At 36.8% G+C, this 18,275-nt stretch overlaps 1 protein-coding gene across 2 annotated transcripts; it reads left to right on the top strand.

Moving 5' to 3' along the window:
* Positions 1–603: 603 nt before the first annotated feature.
* cul5b (cullin 5b) lies at positions 604–17,354 on the top strand. 2 transcript variants are annotated; one of them, XM_073824526.1, is made up of 19 exons: positions 604–686; positions 1,260–1,369; positions 1,587–1,686; positions 4,966–5,142; positions 6,232–6,373; positions 6,462–6,607; positions 8,290–8,370; positions 8,503–8,596; positions 8,961–9,091; positions 9,262–9,369; positions 10,769–10,833; positions 10,919–11,051; positions 11,188–11,319; positions 11,402–11,525; positions 11,608–11,783; positions 12,053–12,214; positions 12,327–12,445; positions 15,403–15,526; positions 16,951–17,354. In XM_073824526.1, the coding sequence occupies exons 1-19, from the start codon at positions 663–665 to the stop codon at positions 17,143–17,145; spliced, it is 2,343 nt and encodes a 780-aa protein (XP_073680627.1). In that variant the 5' UTR covers positions 604–662; the 3' UTR covers positions 17,146–17,354. The 2 variants fall into 2 exon arrangements, with proteins under 2 accessions (XP_073680627.1, XP_073680626.1); XM_073824525.1 differs by having other exon boundaries at positions 8,503–8,641.
* Positions 17,355–18,275: the final 921 nt, after the last annotated feature.

The raw sequence follows: 18,275 nt of genomic DNA, 5'->3' as shown, positions 1-18,275 counted from the left end.
ACGCATGCTGTTTACGACAACACGGAAGTTGTGTGCTTGTGATTTAGTTCATTTGTTATAAAGGTTAATAGTTTTGAATTTCCCATATTTAACAGGTGTTAAATGCATTTCTACTTCTAGCGATGATTAATGAGAACTGAGATAAGATTTTGAGACGAGTCTGTATCTGCAGCTACGCTTGCAGCTGGTGGCCTTCGGATTGTTGTGGGAAAAATCCATCGTGTCCTTGGACTAGGAACTGTCTGCAGATTATCACGTTTTATACAGTAGATATGTTACTTCTTTTAATCTGGGTGAGAACTAAACCCTCAAGGAAAGAGCATTTCATATGACCCTGCTAGATTAAAAGTGAATGTGTCTATTTATTAAATATTTATCACACTGACAGTACCTAACGTTAGTGGCATGATAAAAGCAAACGTGTCATTTATACACAATAGTGTGTGTAAATTAGTAATAAAGCTGTGTAGATGCATTCAATTGCTCCTTTAATTTAAAAAAGTGTCATTTCTTTCTATTTACTGTTTCTTTCTATGAAATATCAATACATGCATGAATAAACAGCAGTATGAGTGCTGCTGATGCAGTCTGTCTCAATGCTCCCTAGCAACCAAACCTCCTTCAAACATCGCGAGACTGCACGGGGACTAAGTTGAAGAAACATGGCGACGTCTAATTTATTGAAGGTAGGAGGTCCCTGAATGTGAGGATATTTTGCATCGTTTGCGTCTCCCGTAATGTTATGACAGCGATCCCATGACCCAGTCACTGTCCGCTTCTAATTACATCGCTAAACAAGACGCGTTGACTGTAAACGACAGTGTTCGAATTGTTGATTGTAGCTAATGGGGTTTTCTGCTATTATTATAATGTTTAGCATTCAGAGCTGGAATTTAGGATGCCTTGCTATCTAACTTATCATGAGGCTCCATATGGATAATGAGGAAAATATAAATACATGCATATTTTCTCCTGGATAAAGTTGCAACATTGCTGATTATTTAAATGCTACATTATTTCTGCCTGTGCATACCTTATTTATGTCAAGCTCGATTTACCTGGTGCTCCTACTTTATAATCTAACAGCTTTAATAATCTATCCACACATATTACATTGAACTTTACCTTCTGTTAGTGTCGTGTTTGTATGCTTGACAGGAAATGAAATAATCAAAATTCTCCTTCTTTCATTTTTTTTATAAATGCATAGAGTTTATAATATTTTTTAAAGAAATGTTGTCCTCATTCTCCTTTCTCAGAATAAAGGCTCCCTGCAGTTTGAAGACAAATGGGATTTGATGCGGCCCATTGTTTTGAAGTTACTCCGTCAGGAGACAGTTACTAAGCAGCAGTGGTTCGATTTGTTCTCGTAAGTTGTCTAAATGTGAAAAAGTCTGGGCTGACAGAAATATCAAGAAGTCAGTACATCAAGACTGATGAGTTTTTGTATTGTTTATGCGCACTGACTGTGCTGTTTGTGTCTGATGGTCAATAATATTGATTAGGATTAAAAAGAAGTTGTAAACAATAGTTTACATTGCTTAAAACATTACACAATGAATATATTCATTTTGTTTGATTTGCAGAGACGTCCATGCGGTGTGTTTATGGGACGACAAAGGCCCAGCAAAGATTCACCAGGCACTGAAAGAAGACATCCTTGATTTTATCAAGCAAGCACAGGCGGTACGTACTGTATATCACTTTTGCACATATGTGACCCTGGACCACAAACAGTGTTGCCAGATCGGGTTGACGATTTCCAGCCCAAAAGCTCACCAAAACCCTCCCACTTTAACAAAAACCAGCCCAAAATTTTAACTGCCAAAATAATGTGATAGAATTGTATTGCCATGTCAAGGTTGATAAGGACCATTTTTATCTCTTTAAAAAAAGAATAATGACAAAATAAAATAAAGATAAATCAATTTCACAGGAATATGGATCAAAACAGTCTGAAAATATGCTTAAAATGTTAATTTCATAAAGTGGAAATTAACCGATGACTTTAACCCTTGGAAAAACACATGCATCATTTTCAATGTCCACCGTAAAAATATGCTAATTTCTGTGCAAAAAGTGTACAATAAAGTGATGAGAAACAAATGTAATGTAGCTGGCATTTACGTTCATGCACACACCCACGACAGCCAAAAATGCGTTATTCATTGATGTGTACTGTATGATAATCGAACAGCAAATATAAAATAATAAGAACAATTACCAGCAATAATGCGCTTACCTTTGTCTTGTGCGTTATCCTCAGACAGAGTACGTATTTCATGAAGTACACATTTCAGAACATAATGCAGAACTGTGTGCCCAAACTGTTGTTTAGTCCAGCAGCCAATGCCAAGTATAACGGTGTAAAAGATGTTCTGACTCATCATTCCCATATTCAGTTTTGTTTTTTATTAACTGTTCATTCAATTGTTTTCTTATTTAAGTTACAATTATATTTAGAAGTCTTCTATTCATCTCTCACCACGTGTAATCCACGTTGTGAGATTTGAGTCACTTAGACTTTTTATCGTGTAACTTATGTTTAGGCCACTTTGCCATCGCAATTACTTAAAATGAATAAATTAATAAGCTGCATATTCAAAATCTTGCCCGTTATAGCGCCAAAACCCTGTCACTCACAAGTCATCACATCTCACTAACGTAAAAGACGTACATTGATTGACAGGTCCCTGTTAAACTAAACCAGTAAGGGTTGCGTTAAGCAAAAATGAGTTGATGACTGCACTACACGTTATATTACTGTGATACTTTGAGCTCGAACATATTAAAATAACATGACTAATGATAAAAGCGAAGAAAAAAGCAGCTGATTGGGCGGCTTTTAATTTTTTAAAGCAGCCCAAATTTTGTCTACCCGCCCAATGCGTTATTCTCCGGTCCAAGCCGATCAAAAGAAGCCCGATCTGGCAACACTGACCACAAAACCACTCGTAAGTAGCTCGGGTATGTTTGTAGTAATAGCCAACAATACATTGTGTGGGTCAAAATTATCAATTTTTCTTTTATGCCAAAAAACATTAGGATATTAGGTAAACATCATGTTCCATGAAGATATTTTGTAAAGTTCCTAATGTATCAAAACCTAATTTTGATTAGTAATATAAATGGCTAAGAACTTAATTTGCTCAGCCTTGAAGGCAATTTTCTCAATATTTGGATTTTTTTTTTTCTCAGCCAAATATTATCCTAACAAACCATACATCAGTGGAAAGTTTAGTTATTCAGCTTTCAGATGATGTATAAATCTCAATTTCAAAAAACTGTCCCTTATGACTGGTTTTGTGGTCCAGGATCACATACTGTACACCGCGTTCCAAATTATTATGCAAATTGGATGTAAGTGTCATAAACACACAGTTTTTTGTTTTTCAATTAAACTCATGGATGGTATTGTGTCTCATGGCTCTTTGGATCACTGAAATGCATCTCAGACACCTGTGATAAATAGTTTGCCAAATGAGCCCAATTAAAGGAAAAGTACTTAAGAAGGATGTTCCACATTATTAAGCAGGCCACAGGTTTCAAGCAATATGGGAAAGAAAAAGGTCTCTCTGCTGCCGAAAAGCGTCAAATAGTGCAATGCTTTGGACAAGGTATGAAAACATTAGATATTTCACGAAAACGTAAGCGTGATCATTGTACTGTGAAGAGATTTGAGGCTGATTCAGAGCACAGACAGGTTCGTGCAGGTAAAGGCAGAATGAGGAAGGTTTCTGCCAGACAAATTCATCAGATTAAGAGAGCAGCTACTAAAATGCCATTACAAAGTAGCAAACAGGTTTTTGAAGCTGCTGGTGCCTCTGGAGTCCTGTGAACATCAAGGTGTAGGATCCTCCAGAGGCTTGCAGTTGTGCATAAACCTACTATTTGGCCACTCCTAACCAATGCTCACAAGCAGAAACGGTTGCAGTGGGCCCAGACATACATGAAGACTCATTTTCAAACAGTCTTGTTTACTGATGAGTGTTGTGCATCTTTGGATGGTCCAGATGGATGGAGTAGTGGATGGAACATGTCCCAACAAGGCTGCGACCACAACAAGGAGGTGGCGTTTTTGGCCGGAATCATAGGGAGAGAGCTGGTTGGCCCCTTTAGGGTCCCTAAAGGTATAAAAAAAGACCTCGGCAAAGTATGTAGAGTTTTTGACTGACCACTTTCTTTCATGGTACAAAAAGAAGAACTGTGCCTTCCGTAGCAAAATCATCTTCACGCATGACAACGCACCACCTCATGCTGCAAAGAATACATCTGTGTCATTGGCTGCTATCGGCATAAAAGATGAGAAACTCATGGTGTGGCCACCATCCTCCCCTGACCTTAACCAGATTGAGAACCTTTGGAGCATCCTCAAGCAAAAGATCTATGAGGGTGGGAGGCAGTTCACATCAAAACAGCAGCTCTGGGAGGCTATTCTGGCATCCTGCAAACAAATTCAATCAGAAACTCTCCAAAAACTCACAAATTCAATGGATGCAAGAATTGTGATGTGATATCAAAGAAGGGGTCCTATGGTAAGATGTAACTTGCCCAGTTAGGATGTTTTTGATTGAAATAGCTTTTGATTTCAGTAAATATGACCACCTAATGCTGCAAATTCAGCAAATGCCCATTTTCAGTTCTTTACAACCTATACAATGTTTTAACTCTGTTGTGCATAATAATGTGGAACAGTGCATTTTCAGTTTTTTATTTTTGAAATAAATACTGTCATCATTAGGAGGTTTGTTCAATAAAATTCAAATTATACCCTAATGGTTGATGACTTAAAAATTATACTGACTGTCATTTGCATTGACTAATTATGAAAACCAGAGAAAGATATCATTTGCATAATAATTTGGAACGCGGTGTATAATAAAGTGAAGAATAAATAAGCCTTATTCTTGTAATCACGAATGTTTTAATCCATATTGTTTCTATACTCTTTCTGATCTACTTCAGCGAGTACTCAGTCATCAGGATGACACAGCATTGCTTAAAGCTTACATCGTGGAGTGGAGGAAGTTCTTCACCCAGTGTGATATTCTACCTAAACCCTTCTGCAAGTTGGAAATCACCCTGCTGGGCAACCAGGGGAGCAATAAGAAGTCCAATGTTGAAGACAGTATTGTTAGAAAGGTGGATTTTGTGATTGTGCTCTTTCTCTTTTTGTATTGTAACCATATACTTAAACTGCAACATATAACAATATACTATACTGCCTTCTCATTTGAACGATTAGTTCATTCTTGAATTAAAATGTCCCAATAGTTTACTCCTATGTCATTCAAGATGTCATTGTCTTTCAGATGACTTTCTTTGTTAAGTTGAAAATAATTTAAGGTTTTTGAGTAAAACATTCCAGGATTTTTCTCCATATAGTAGACTTCAATGGGGATCAGCGGGTTGAAGGTCCAAACTGCAGTTTCAAAGGACTCTACACCAAAGGTCTCAAACTGGAGGGCCACAGCTCTGCAGAGTTTAGCTCCAACTCACACCTGCTTGGAAATTTCTAGTAATCCTGAAGACCTTGATTAGCTGGATTAGGTGAGTTTGATTAGGGTTGGAGCTAAACTGTGCAGAGCTGTGGCCCTCCAGGAATTGAGTTTGAGACAAGTGCTCTACACGGTCCCGAGGAATATATCTAGCAAAACGAAAAGGTGTATAGTTTTAACCACAAATGCTCATTTTGCACTAGCTCTGCGATACACGTCTGACCTCACCCATGATGTAATCACGCTGGAAAGGTCACGAGTTGTTAGTTCTTTGTCTGACATACTAGAACGAAAAACTTAGAGAATCATACTTTACAACTTCAAAATTGTCCAGCATTGTTGTTTGTGCACCTTTTTTGTAAAGGGTGTTTGACTTTCTTTGCATGTTTGCTTTGTAAACTGGGTCTGTACTTCCACCTACATCACAAGTGGCATTTCCCAACTTGACTACGTAATGCGTGAACTCAAGCTAGTGCAAGACGAGCATTTGTGGTTTAAAAAGTCTGTAAATATTTTTTTTTCTGGAAAATTTCACTAGATAAGACCCTTATTCTTCAGTTGGGATTGTGTAGAGCCCTTTGAAAATGCATTAAAACTGCAATTTGGACATTCAACCTGCTGATCCCTATCGAAGTCCAATCCTTTAAATCCAGTTACTGTAGAGACAAATAATGCATACAACACTAATGTAAAAATCTGTCCTAATCATTTGTTGTCTTATCTTTCACTTAAGCTTATGCTTGACACATGGAATGAGTCTATATTCTGTAATATAAAGAACCGGCTCCAGGACAGTGCCATGAAACTGGTCCATGCTGAGAGATTAGGAGAAGCGTTCGACTCGCAGCTTGTCATTGGAGTGCGGGAGTCATATGGTAAAGCGCTCATAATACTATGCCACTCGTGTTCTGTCCAGATGGACCTCTCCTGATGCACAATTCTGTCTTCTGCTTTGTCTTACAGTGAATTTGTGTTCCAACGCTGATGACAAGCTCCAGATCTATAGAGAGAATTTTGAAAAGGCGTATCTGGATTCCACCGAGAGGTTCTACAAGACACAAGCACCTTCCTATCTGCAACAGAACGGCGTTCAGAATTATATGAAATATGTGAGTGTGATTTCAAACTACTCCAGATGAAACTAGAAAAAAGTGCACTTAATGTTGTGGCAGTTTTTACCAAGGTAGAGGTCAAAAGTTTACATACACCTTGCAAAATCTGCAAAATGTTTATGATTTTTCCAAAATAAGAGGGATCATACAAAATGCATGTTATTTATTTATTATTGACCTGAATAAGATATTTCGCATGAAAGACGTTTACATATAGTCCACAAGAGGACAATAATAGTTGAATTTATAAAAATGGCCCCATTCAAAAGATTCTTAATACTGTGTTGTTACACGAATGATCCACAACAGTTTTTTTTTGTCCATTGATAGTTGTTCATGAGTCTCTTGTTTGTTGTTGTTCTTCATAAAAAACCTTCTGGTCCTACAAATTCTTTGTTTTTATAGTTTTTTTTTTTGTGTATTTGAACCCTTTCCAACAATGACTATATGATTTTGAGATTCATATTTTCACACTGAGGACAATATGCAGCTATTACAAAATGTTTAAACTCTCACTGATGCTTCAGAAGAAAAAACTACGCATTAAGAGCCAGGGGGTGAAAACTTTTGAACAGAATGAAGATGTCTTCATTTTTGTTATTTTGCCTGAACATCTAATTATTTTTCATTTAGTACTGCCCTTCAGAAGCTACAGAAGAAACTTGCATGTTTCCCAGAAGACAAGTTATATTTACCATGATCTTCAAATTCAAAAAGTTTTCATCCAAAGTTTTTTTTAAGCATTTTTGTGTGTTTGAAAGGGTTCAAACACACAAAAATGCTAAAAAAAAAAAAAAAAAAAGAATTTGTGGGACCTGACGAGCAGCGGGCAGTTCAAAACAAACAAGGGACTCATAAACAACTATCACTAAACACAAAAAAACAGCTATGGATCAAGAATCAAGTGTATGTAAACTTTTGAAAAGACTAATATTTACAAATTTAATTATTATTTTCTAATTTGGACTATATGTAAATGTCTTTTATTTTAAGTATTTTCTTCAGGTCAATACTAAATAAAAAATAACATGGATTTTGTATGATCCCTAACCTACAAATCTTGCAAGATGTATGTACACTTTTGACCTTAACTCTATATTGAAGTTAAAAATTCCAGTGTCGACTTTGGTTTGTTTAACAAGCTTTTATGTGTATAAATCACAGCACATATGTGAACCTGGACCACAAAACCAGTCTTAAGTCGCTGGGGGTATATTTGTAGCAATAGCCAAAAATACATTGTATGGGTCAAAATTATTGTTTTTTCTTTTATGCCAAAAATCATTAGGAAATTAAGTAAAGATCATGTTCCATGAAGATTTTTTTGTCAAATTCCTACTGTAAATATATCAAAATGTAATTTTTGATTAGTAATATGCATTGTTAAGAACTTAATTTGGACAACTTTAAAGGTGATTTTCTCAATATTTAGATTTTTTTGCACCCTCAGATTCCAGATTTTCAAATAGATGTATCTCTGCCAAATATTGTCCTATTCTAACAAACCATACATCAATAGAAAGCTTATCTATTGAGCTTTCATATGATGTATACATCTCAGTTTACTGTCAAATTTAACCTTATGACTGGTTTTGTGGTCCAGGGTCACATATCTGAAGTCATAATTATGTCACAATATTTGAGAGTTGTTCATCCCAGGTGGCGCTTTTGATTGACAGGCAGATGGCAAGTTACGAGAAGAGGAGAAGCGTGCACTTCGATATCTGGAAACCAGACGTGAATGTAACTCCGTCCAGGCAGTGAGTGTTCCCTGCTCCAAAACAAGACCCCGTCTTGCCACGTTATTAAATTATGCTCAGCGTGCAGAGTGCATTTGTCTTTCTTGTGTACTAACATCGGATGCTCGGTTTGTGCCTTTTGCGTTCATTCAGCTAATGGAGTGTTGTGTGAATGCGCTGGTGACATCTTTCAAAGAAACAATCCTGGCCGAGTGTCCAGGAATGATCAAGCGGAACGAGACAGAGAGTGAGTACGGCAGGAGCTCTGGCACCAAAGGCTCAGCAAGTTCAGGTTGGCAGTGGGATACGGTTCCCATCTATATCTTGCCAAAACCTCCCCACCCATCCCACCATCTGTGTGTTTGTGTGCCAATCATTGAGTCCACCAACCCATTTCAACTGTAAACAAACACAACAGCATACACCTATTGTATATAAAGGGAAGGAAATGTCAAATGTTTGCATTAGCGGTACCTGCCTTTTGGCTTTAGAGCCTTTTGTAGACTGGAATGTCAAGTTTTTAGGATCATGATACCAGCATTTTAATGTTTAATTATGTTTTAATGTTACTGAAGTGTTTCTTCTTTTGTGCTGTTGGTGTGTTTCCACAGAGCTGCACCTTATGTTCTCGCTGATGGACAAAGTGCCCAATGGGATTGAGCCTATGCTAAAGGACCTGGAGGATCATATCATGAGCGCAGGTCTGGCTGATATGGTGGCATCAGCGGAAACCATTACCACAGTGAGTACAGACAGTATCTGCTTTGCGTTATCTGAGAGATGCATCATGAATCCTGTATATGCATCCAGTTCCAGCAATCTCTGAACAACTTAGAAAGTAATTTGTTTTTATTAATCCTTGTGATCATATATAAAATGTATGACTTTTTTTTTTTTTTTTTTTTTTTGCAGGACTCTGAAAAATATGTTGAGCAGCTTCTAACATTGTTTAACCGCTTTAGTAAATTAGTTAAGGACGCATTCCAAGATGATCCACGTTTCCTAACATCCAGGGATAAAGTAAGTCAGAAGAGCATTTGTCCTTTAGTCCAAATCATTCACTGTTAAAGAAAGAAGAAATATAATTATAAATATTATTTACAATTTTTTTTTTTGTTTAACACTGTCATTCAAAAGTTTGAGATTAGTACAATTTTTAATGTTTTTTGTCTTTATTTGATCAAAAATACAGAAAAAAGTGTAATATTGTGAAATATTACGATGTAAAATAAATAAAATCTATTTTAATCTATTTTAAATTATAATTTATTTATTTTTTAAAAGCTGAATTTTTAGCATCATTACTTCAGTATTTAGTGTCACATGATCCTTCAGAAATCATTCTAATATGCTGATTTATTATCAGTGTTGGAAACAGTTCTGCTATTTAATTTTTTGTTGGAACCTGTAATACTTTTTTTCAGGATTCTTTGATGAATAAAAAGTTTAAAAGAACAGCATTTATTTAAAATAGTAATCTTTTCTAACAATATACACTACTGTTCAAAAGTTCAGTACATTTTTATTCTTTCTTTCTTGAAAGAAATTATTACTTTTATTCAGCAAGGATGTTATATAAGTTATAGACTCTTAATGTTCTATTTTATTTATCAAAGAATCCTGCAAAGTATCAAAGGTTCCAAAAAACATTTGGCTGCACAACTGTTGTCAACATAGATCATTCTAATTATAAATCAGCATATTAGAATCATTTCTGAAGGATCATGTGACTCTTAAGACTGGAATGTAATAATTAATGGCTGATGAAATGTCAGCTTTGCATCACATAAATAAATTATATTTTAAAGTATATTAAAATAGAAACCATTTTTTTTTATATTGTAATAACATACAAGCCTTACTGATCCCAGACTTTTGAACGGCAGTGTATTTATATAAACTATTCTGTTCAAAAGGTGGGAGCAGTAAGATTTAAAAAAAAAAAAAATATTCAACATGAATGCATTAAATTGATTAAAACTGGCAGTTTTAATCACAACACATTTATAATGTTACAAAGGATTTAAATTTGGGTTTTAAATAAATGCTATTCTTTTGAACGTTCTGTTAATTTGTAAAATATATTAACTGTTTTCAACACTGACAATAAGAAATGTTTTTTAAGCACAAAATCAGCATATCAGAATAATTTCAAAAATGTGACATTGAAGAATGTAGAAAATTCAGCTTTGACATCATATAAATAAATAGCATTTTAAAATATATTAAAATAGATAAATGTTGTTCATTTTAATAATATTTTCACAGTTCAAATAATTGCATCCTTGGTAAACCTATACATTTAAAAAAAAAAATCTTATTAACCTCAATCTTTATAACGGTAATGTACTGTATCTGGGTTTTTATGGATAAGTGGATAAGTGGTTTTCATTCTTATTTTATTTGTATTTTTATGCAGGCATACAAAGCAGTAGTGAATGACGCCACAATATTTAAACTAGAGCTCCCTCTAAAACAGAAAGGGTAAGACATCTTCTGAAAATTTGTTTTGCTATCTGTTGTTCTGGAGTATATTTTAAATACTGTTTGGGTTGTGCTTTGTTTGCAGTGTGGGTCTGAAAACACAACCAGAGTCCAAATGTCCAGAGCTGCTGGCCAACTACTGTGATATGCTCCTTAGAAAGACCCCACTGAGCAAGAAACTCACCTCAGAGGAGATAGAGGCCAAGCTGAAGGAAGTGGTGAGTGGGTGGAGTGACTAATAAATATTTGTATTTTATTGTGCCAGTATTATTTCAAATGACACTCACGTCTCTGTTTGCAATTGTAAAATCAGATGCAATGTGTTAATTATTTCTTTTTCTGTACCAAATACAGCTCCTGGTTCTAAAGTATGTTCAAAACAAAGATGTCTTCATGAGGTACCACAAAGCGCACTTGACCCGCAGGCTTATTCTTGACATTTCTGCAGACAGTGAGATTGAAGAAAACATGGTGGAGTGGCTCAGGGTGAGAGGGCTTGAAAGCACACTTATGATGGTGGATGAAAGACTTTTTACTGAATGACTCCAAGTTACTTTTGTGTGTACAGGAGGTTGGCATGCCAGCAGATTACGTGAACAAGCTTGCCAGAATGTTCCAAGACATCAAAGTATCAGAAGACTTAAATCAATCCTTCAAAGAAATGCACAAACACAACAAACTTGCATTGCCAGGTCAGATGTGTCACTTCTAAACTGATGCTTTTAAAGTATTCTGTTGTATGTTTGAACTAATTGTTATGTCTTGACACTACAGCTGACTCCGTCAATATAAAGATATTGAATGCAGGAGCATGGTCTCGAAGTTCAGAGAAAGTGTTTGTATCCCTGCCCACCGAACTAGAAGATCTCATTCCTGAAGTCGAGGAGTTTTACAAGAAAAATCACAGTGGCAGAAAATTACACTGGCACCATTTGATGTCCAATGGCATTGTGAGTAGCAGCTTCTCCCCTTTGTATAACAGCATGCTCTACTTCCCGGGAAAATAGGGGAGATCCAAAACCAGCCTCTTCCTCTTTTTGTACTGTCACACAGTGAAGTTTGATGCTATTGTTAAGGGTGTTGCTGTAAAGTTGTATTTAGTCTTTGAAATGTCAGTATTATTGCTACACTGGAGATTCTGCCTTGACTTTGACATTTTATTGGGGTCTGTTGTGTCAAGGGAACAGATCAAGATTGGTTTCCTCTTTTCTGTCCCTAGATCACATTTAAGAATGAAGTTGGGCAGTATGATTTAGAAGTCACGACATTCCAGTTAGCTGTGTTGTTTGCCTGGAACCAGAGGCCCAGAGAGAGGATCAGCTTTGAGAATCTGAAACTAGCCACGGAGCTTCCAGACGCTGAGCTGCGGCGGACCCTCTGGGTAACAGTGTCTTTATTTTGATGACAGTTTGGGAATGGGAAGGACATGATTATGTGGAATGTGAATAAAAGGATCTGATGTGACATTAACTCTTTGTTTTTTAAATGTGTAGTCTCTTGTAGCTTTCCCCAAACTAAAGCGTCAAGTGCTGTCGTATGAACCTGTGGTGGGCTCTCCTAAAGACTTTGCAGAAGGCACTGTGTTTTACATCAATCAGGAGTTTTCTTTAATGTAAGCACACTCATTGGCTGCATTAGATGAAGAACAATGAATAATTTAATAATACTTGTGTTAATAAATCATACCCGTATAAATCATAAATCACACACATTTTTTTCATTCCATGCAGTACCGTTCAAAAGTTTGGGGTTGGAAAGATTTTTGCAATATTTTTTTAAAAAAGGTTTGTTAAAAATATAGTCAATCTAAAATATTTTTACGATTTAACATGACTTTTTCTACTGCAGAATCTTATCAAATGTAATTTATTATGTTCTTTTCATGTGATGACAAAGCTGAATTTTCAGCAGCCATGATCATGATCAGAAATCATTCTAATATGTTGATTTGGTGTTTAAGAAGTTTTTTCTTTTTATGACATTCCCTTTTTGTGTGTGTGTATTGCTGTCACTTTGATCAATTTAAAAGATTAGTTCACTTCCAAAATGAAAATTTCCTGATAATTTATTTACCCCCATGTTCTCCTAGATGTTCATGTCTTTCTTTATCAGTTGAAAAGAAATGTTTTTGAGGAAAACATTCCAGGATTTTTCTCCATATGGTGGACTTCAGTGGAAGCCAACAGATTGAAGGTCCAAATTGCAATTTCACTGCAGCTTTCAAGGGTTCTTGTCACGATCCCAGCCGAGGAATAAGGGTCTTATCTAGTGAAACGATTGGTCATGTTCTAAAAACAAAAATAACAATTTATATACTTTTTAACCACAAATGCTCCTCTTGCAGTTGCCCGACCTCACGCATGATGTAGTCACGTTGAAAAGGTCACGTGTGATGTAGACGGAAGTACCGACCCAGTGTTTACAAAGCAAACGTGCAAAGAAAGTCAAACGATGAGCATTTGTGGTTAAAAAGTATATTAATTTTTATTTTTCTTTAGAAAATGGCTGATCGCTTTGCTAGATAATACTCTTATTCCTTGGCTGGGATCGTGTAGAGCCCTTTGAAGCTGGATTGAAACTACAATTTGGACCTTCAACCCGTTGATCTCCATTGAAGCCCACTATATGGAGAAAAATGTTTTTCTTAAAAACCTTAATTTCTTTTCGGCTGAAGAAAGAAAGATTTGAACATCTTGGCATGACATGGGGGTGAGTAAATTATCTGGAAATCTTTATTCTGAAAGTAAACTAATCCTTTATTGCATCTTTAAAAATCGTACTAAACCCAAACGTTTGAATAATCTGTACGCACATACAATTAGCTGTAAGTACATACAGTCAGGTCCATATATATTTGGACACTGACACAATTTTTATTATTTTAGCTGTTGACCAAAACATATTCAAGTTACAGTTATACAATGAATATGGGCTTAAAGTGCACACTCTGAGTTTTAATTTTTAGGGCTGTCTCATCAAATTGGTAGAAAGGTTAAGGAATTACAGCTCTTTAATATGTACCGCCCCCCTTTTTCAAGGGACCATAAATAATTGGACAGTTGACTCAAAAGCTGTTTCATGGACAGTTGTGGGCTATTCCTTCATTTTTTTCTACATCAATTAACCAGGTAAAAGGTTTGGAGCTGATTCTAAGTGTGCCATTTGCATTTGGAAGCTGTTGCTCTGAGCCCATCATGCAGTCAAAGGAGCTTGGCATGCAAGTAAAACAGACAATTGTTAGGCTTCAAAAACAAAAGAAATGCATCAGAGAGATAGCAGGAACATTAGGAGTGGCCAAATCAACAGTTTGGTGAATTCTGAGAAGAAAAAGAACACACTGGTGAGCTCAGAAACATAAAAAGGCCTGGATGTTCACAAAAGACGACAGTATGGTGGATGATTGGATGATCCTCTCCATGGTAAAAAAACATTTTACAACATCCAGCCAAGTGAAGAATACTCTCCAGGAGGTAGACGTGTCACTGTCAAAGTCTACAATCAAGAGAAGACTTCACCAGAGCAAAATAGAGAGGGTTTACCACAAGGTGCAAACAAGGCCAGATTAGACTTTGTCAAAAAACATTTAAAAAAGCCAGACCACTTCTGGAAAAGCATTTTTTTGGACTGCTGAAATCAAAACCAACGTGTACCAGAATGACGGGAAGAAAAAAGTATGGAGAAGGCTTGGAACAGCTCATGATCCAAAGCCTACAACATCATCTGGGAACATGGTGGAGCAGGGTAATGGCATGAGCATGGCTTCCAGTGGCACTGGGTTACCGGTGTTTAGTGATGATGTGACAGAAGACAGAAGCAGCCAGAAGAATTCTGAGATGTATAGGGATATACTGTCTGCCCAGATTCAGTTAAATGGAGCAAAGTTGTTTGGGCGGCTCTTCATAGTAAAAATGGACGATGACATAAAACATACAGCAAAAGCAACCAAAGGAGTTTTTAAAGGTAAAAAAGTGGAATATTCTGCAATGGCCAAGTCAATCTTCTGATTTCAAATTGATTGAGCATGCATTTCACTTGCTGAAGACAAAACGAAAGGCAGAAAGACCCACAAACCAACAACAACTGAAGTCAGCTGCAGTAAAGGCCTGGCAAAGCACCACAAAGGAGGAAACCCAGTCTATGGTGATGTCCATGAGTTCCAGACTTAAGACAGTCATTGCCTGCAAAGGATTCTCAACAAAATATTAAAAATGAACGTTTTATTTATGATTATATTTATTTGTCCAGTTACTTTTGAGCCCCTGAAAATGGGGGGTCTGTGTATAAAAATGGTTGTAATTCCTTAGCATTTTATATTTTTGTTCAACCCCTTGAATTAAAGCTTAAAGTCTGCACTTCAATTTCATCTTGATTGTATCATTTTAAAACTATTCTAGTGGCATACAGAGCCGAAATTATGAAAAGTGTGTCCAAATATATATGGACCTGACTGTATACATATACATATACATATACATATACATAAGTATATTGCTGGACTATTATGGTGTATCATTAATTAATGCATGTTTTAATAGACCTCTGTTCAATTTAATGATCTCTTCTTCACAGAAAAAACTCAAAGGTCCAAAAAAGAGGGAAGATCAATTTGATTGGTCGATTACAACTCACCACAGAGAGAATGCGTGAAGAAGAGAACGAGGGCATAGTGCAACTTAGGATATTACGCACACAGGTAATGAAGTTATTGCGCCCATCACTTGTACATGATTTTAACTATTTAGATGTGTATTTATGATGTTTGTGTGTTTATACAGTGGTGGCCAAACTGATTAGAACACTAGTATTTTCTCCAGCTGTAGTGTGTCAGTAGGAAATATCAGTTTAGGTTCAGTGCAGGTAGGTTTCATGAAGCATCTTGGAGACATTGTCACAGTTCTTCTGTATTTAGTCTGTCTCAGTTTGTTCTGCTTTCTAATGTCATTCCAGACAGACTGGATGATGATGAGATCAGATCTCTGTGTGAAGCACTGGCTGTTGTCAAGACTCCTTGTGCAAACAAAAATCTGACTGGATTATTACAATTAATGGCAAAATGAATGTTTGGAAATGTAAACTGATATTTCCTACTGACACACTACAGCAAAAGATAGAAATAACTGACTAAAAATCATTTTTTAGCTGTTGAAAATACTGCTTTTCTAATAATTTTGGCCACCACCGTAGATATGATCATATGTTTATTCACACCTCCTCATTCTTTATTGCCCACATTTCTGAATAATGGCAAAGTAATCAAACTATCAATTAATTCAAACAGAAGTTTGAATTAGTAGTGATTTCATGAGGTGCATCCTGGGATGCGTTTCAAACCGTGTTGAAGGAGTTCCCATGTAAGCTGAGCACTTGTTGGCTGCTTTTCCTTCACCATCTGGTCCAACTCATCCATTAATTTTTTTTTCCATAAAAATGTTAGTTTTGTAAAGACATTCATAAGCAGGCATTTTGAAATGCAGTCACATTTGTCTACTAAACTGAATTAACATTTAAAAATAAACCTTTATATTAAAGGGATAGTTAACCCAAAAATGAAAATACTGTCATTAATTACTTACCCTCATGTTGTTTCAAACCCATAAGATCTTTGTTCATCTTCAGTACACAAATTAAGACATTTTTGATGAAATCTGAGAGCTTTCTGGCCCTCCATAGACAGCAATGTAACTGAAATGTTCCCAGGAACTTGTTTGCATACAGGGGAAGGCACACAAATGTCATGGTACTCTCGGTTGAAGAATGGTTGAATCAAGTCATTATTTTTTTTCTTTGTGCACAAAAAGTGTTCTCATAGCTTCATAACATTACGGTTGAACCACTGATGTCACATGGACTTTTTATAACAATTTCCTTAGTACATTTCTGGGCCTGGGGACTTTTCAGTTACATTGCTGTCTGTGTAGGGTCAAAAGCTTTCGGGTTTCATCAAAAATATCCTAAGTTGTGTTCCGAAGTTGAATGAAGGTCTTACAGGTTTGTAACGACATGAGGGTTAGTAACTAATGACAGAATTTTAAGTTTTGGGTGAACTATTTCTTTTAAACTATAAGAAACATTTCAGACAGAACACTGATATTCTCTTTTTTTTCTCACTCTGTACAGGAAGCTATCATTCAGATCATGAAGATGAGGAAGAGGATCAGCAACGCACAGCTTCAGACGGAGCTTGTGGAAATCCTAAAAAACATGTTCCTGCCCCAGAAAAAGATGATCAAAGAGCAAATTGAGTGGCTGATAGAACACAAATACATCAAGCGGGACGAGACGGACATTAACACATTTATCTACATGGCGTAGCCGACCACGCCCAGTGCACTCTGGGACGTTTTTTTTAGACACTAGCTCTCCTTTGGAGGATTCCATATCTGATTTCAACTCATTGCCCAGCCTGGACTGCTGGGTGATTGACTAGATTTATCTCAAGACACATCACGCTGAGAAATTGCTGACAAATCCCTGCCTTACTTCACAAATCTATGAAATGAATAAAAACAAACTTTGGAAGACATAACAGAGTAAAGTGAACAGAATCTGTGTGGCTAATTTACATGCATCTTTTAATTATGTTCTACCTCCTTCGACGTTAACACACTAGGTGAAAATATTGCTTTAGATGCTGAAAAAGCCATCCAGCTGAGTTCACCGCTGGCTTATTAAATTAACCTAGCTTTAAACATCCAATAGTAAACAACATGCTTTTCATTGCATTAAGAAATGTAAAGTTCAGGGCAATAGTGTTAGACATCAAATTATCCTCATGATTCACAGCATTGTATGTGATTGCACAGAATTGCAGGCCTCAGGCGGTTTTTCCTCAGCTCACAGTCTCTGCTTAGTGTGTCCCTGTTTGTCTCCCTAGTGGCAAGTTAGCAATGCACACTGCCGCTGTCCATGGTGCTGATGAGATGGCCACTTGCTTCTGACTATATGGAAGAATGGTATTACGTTGAGTTACACGCTAATGCTTTGAATAGTGGCACTTAATCTGACAAAAACGACAGAATGCATTATTTAATTATTGTTGCAATCACTGTTATTGTCAGCGTGTGTGTGTGTGTGTGCGCGCGTGGGTATACATTGGTGTCTACCCCGCCGCACATGCTCAGACTAGGAGTCCCCCCTCCGCTCGTAGGCCCCTCCCAGACACGCGTGAGAGTGATCCGGAGCTCGGAGAAGAGCCTCAGTTGCACGGGACCGCAAGAACGTCGCTGGATCCCGGTAGGACCGGAGAGAGAGAGGCGCCACCGTGGGACTGGAGTTGTGCTCAGGTATTGGATTATTTCACAGGCGGCGAGGCCGTGCTGCTCTATTAAACGAGCGATGTTTGACATCCGATCGAATTTGACACGTTTTAGTATGCGAGACTGTAATTATCTGAACGAGCGCGGTGATTTATGTTGGTCGTCTTAAATCTTGCCACCTGACGG

The sequence above is a fragment of the Garra rufa genome, chromosome 19 (assembly GCF_049309525.1).
Source record: "Garra rufa chromosome 19, GarRuf1.0, whole genome shotgun sequence".
Classification (NCBI taxonomy): Eukaryota; Metazoa; Chordata; class Actinopteri; order Cypriniformes; family Cyprinidae; genus Garra; species Garra rufa.
This window is presented reverse-complemented; position numbering and strand designations above follow the sequence as displayed.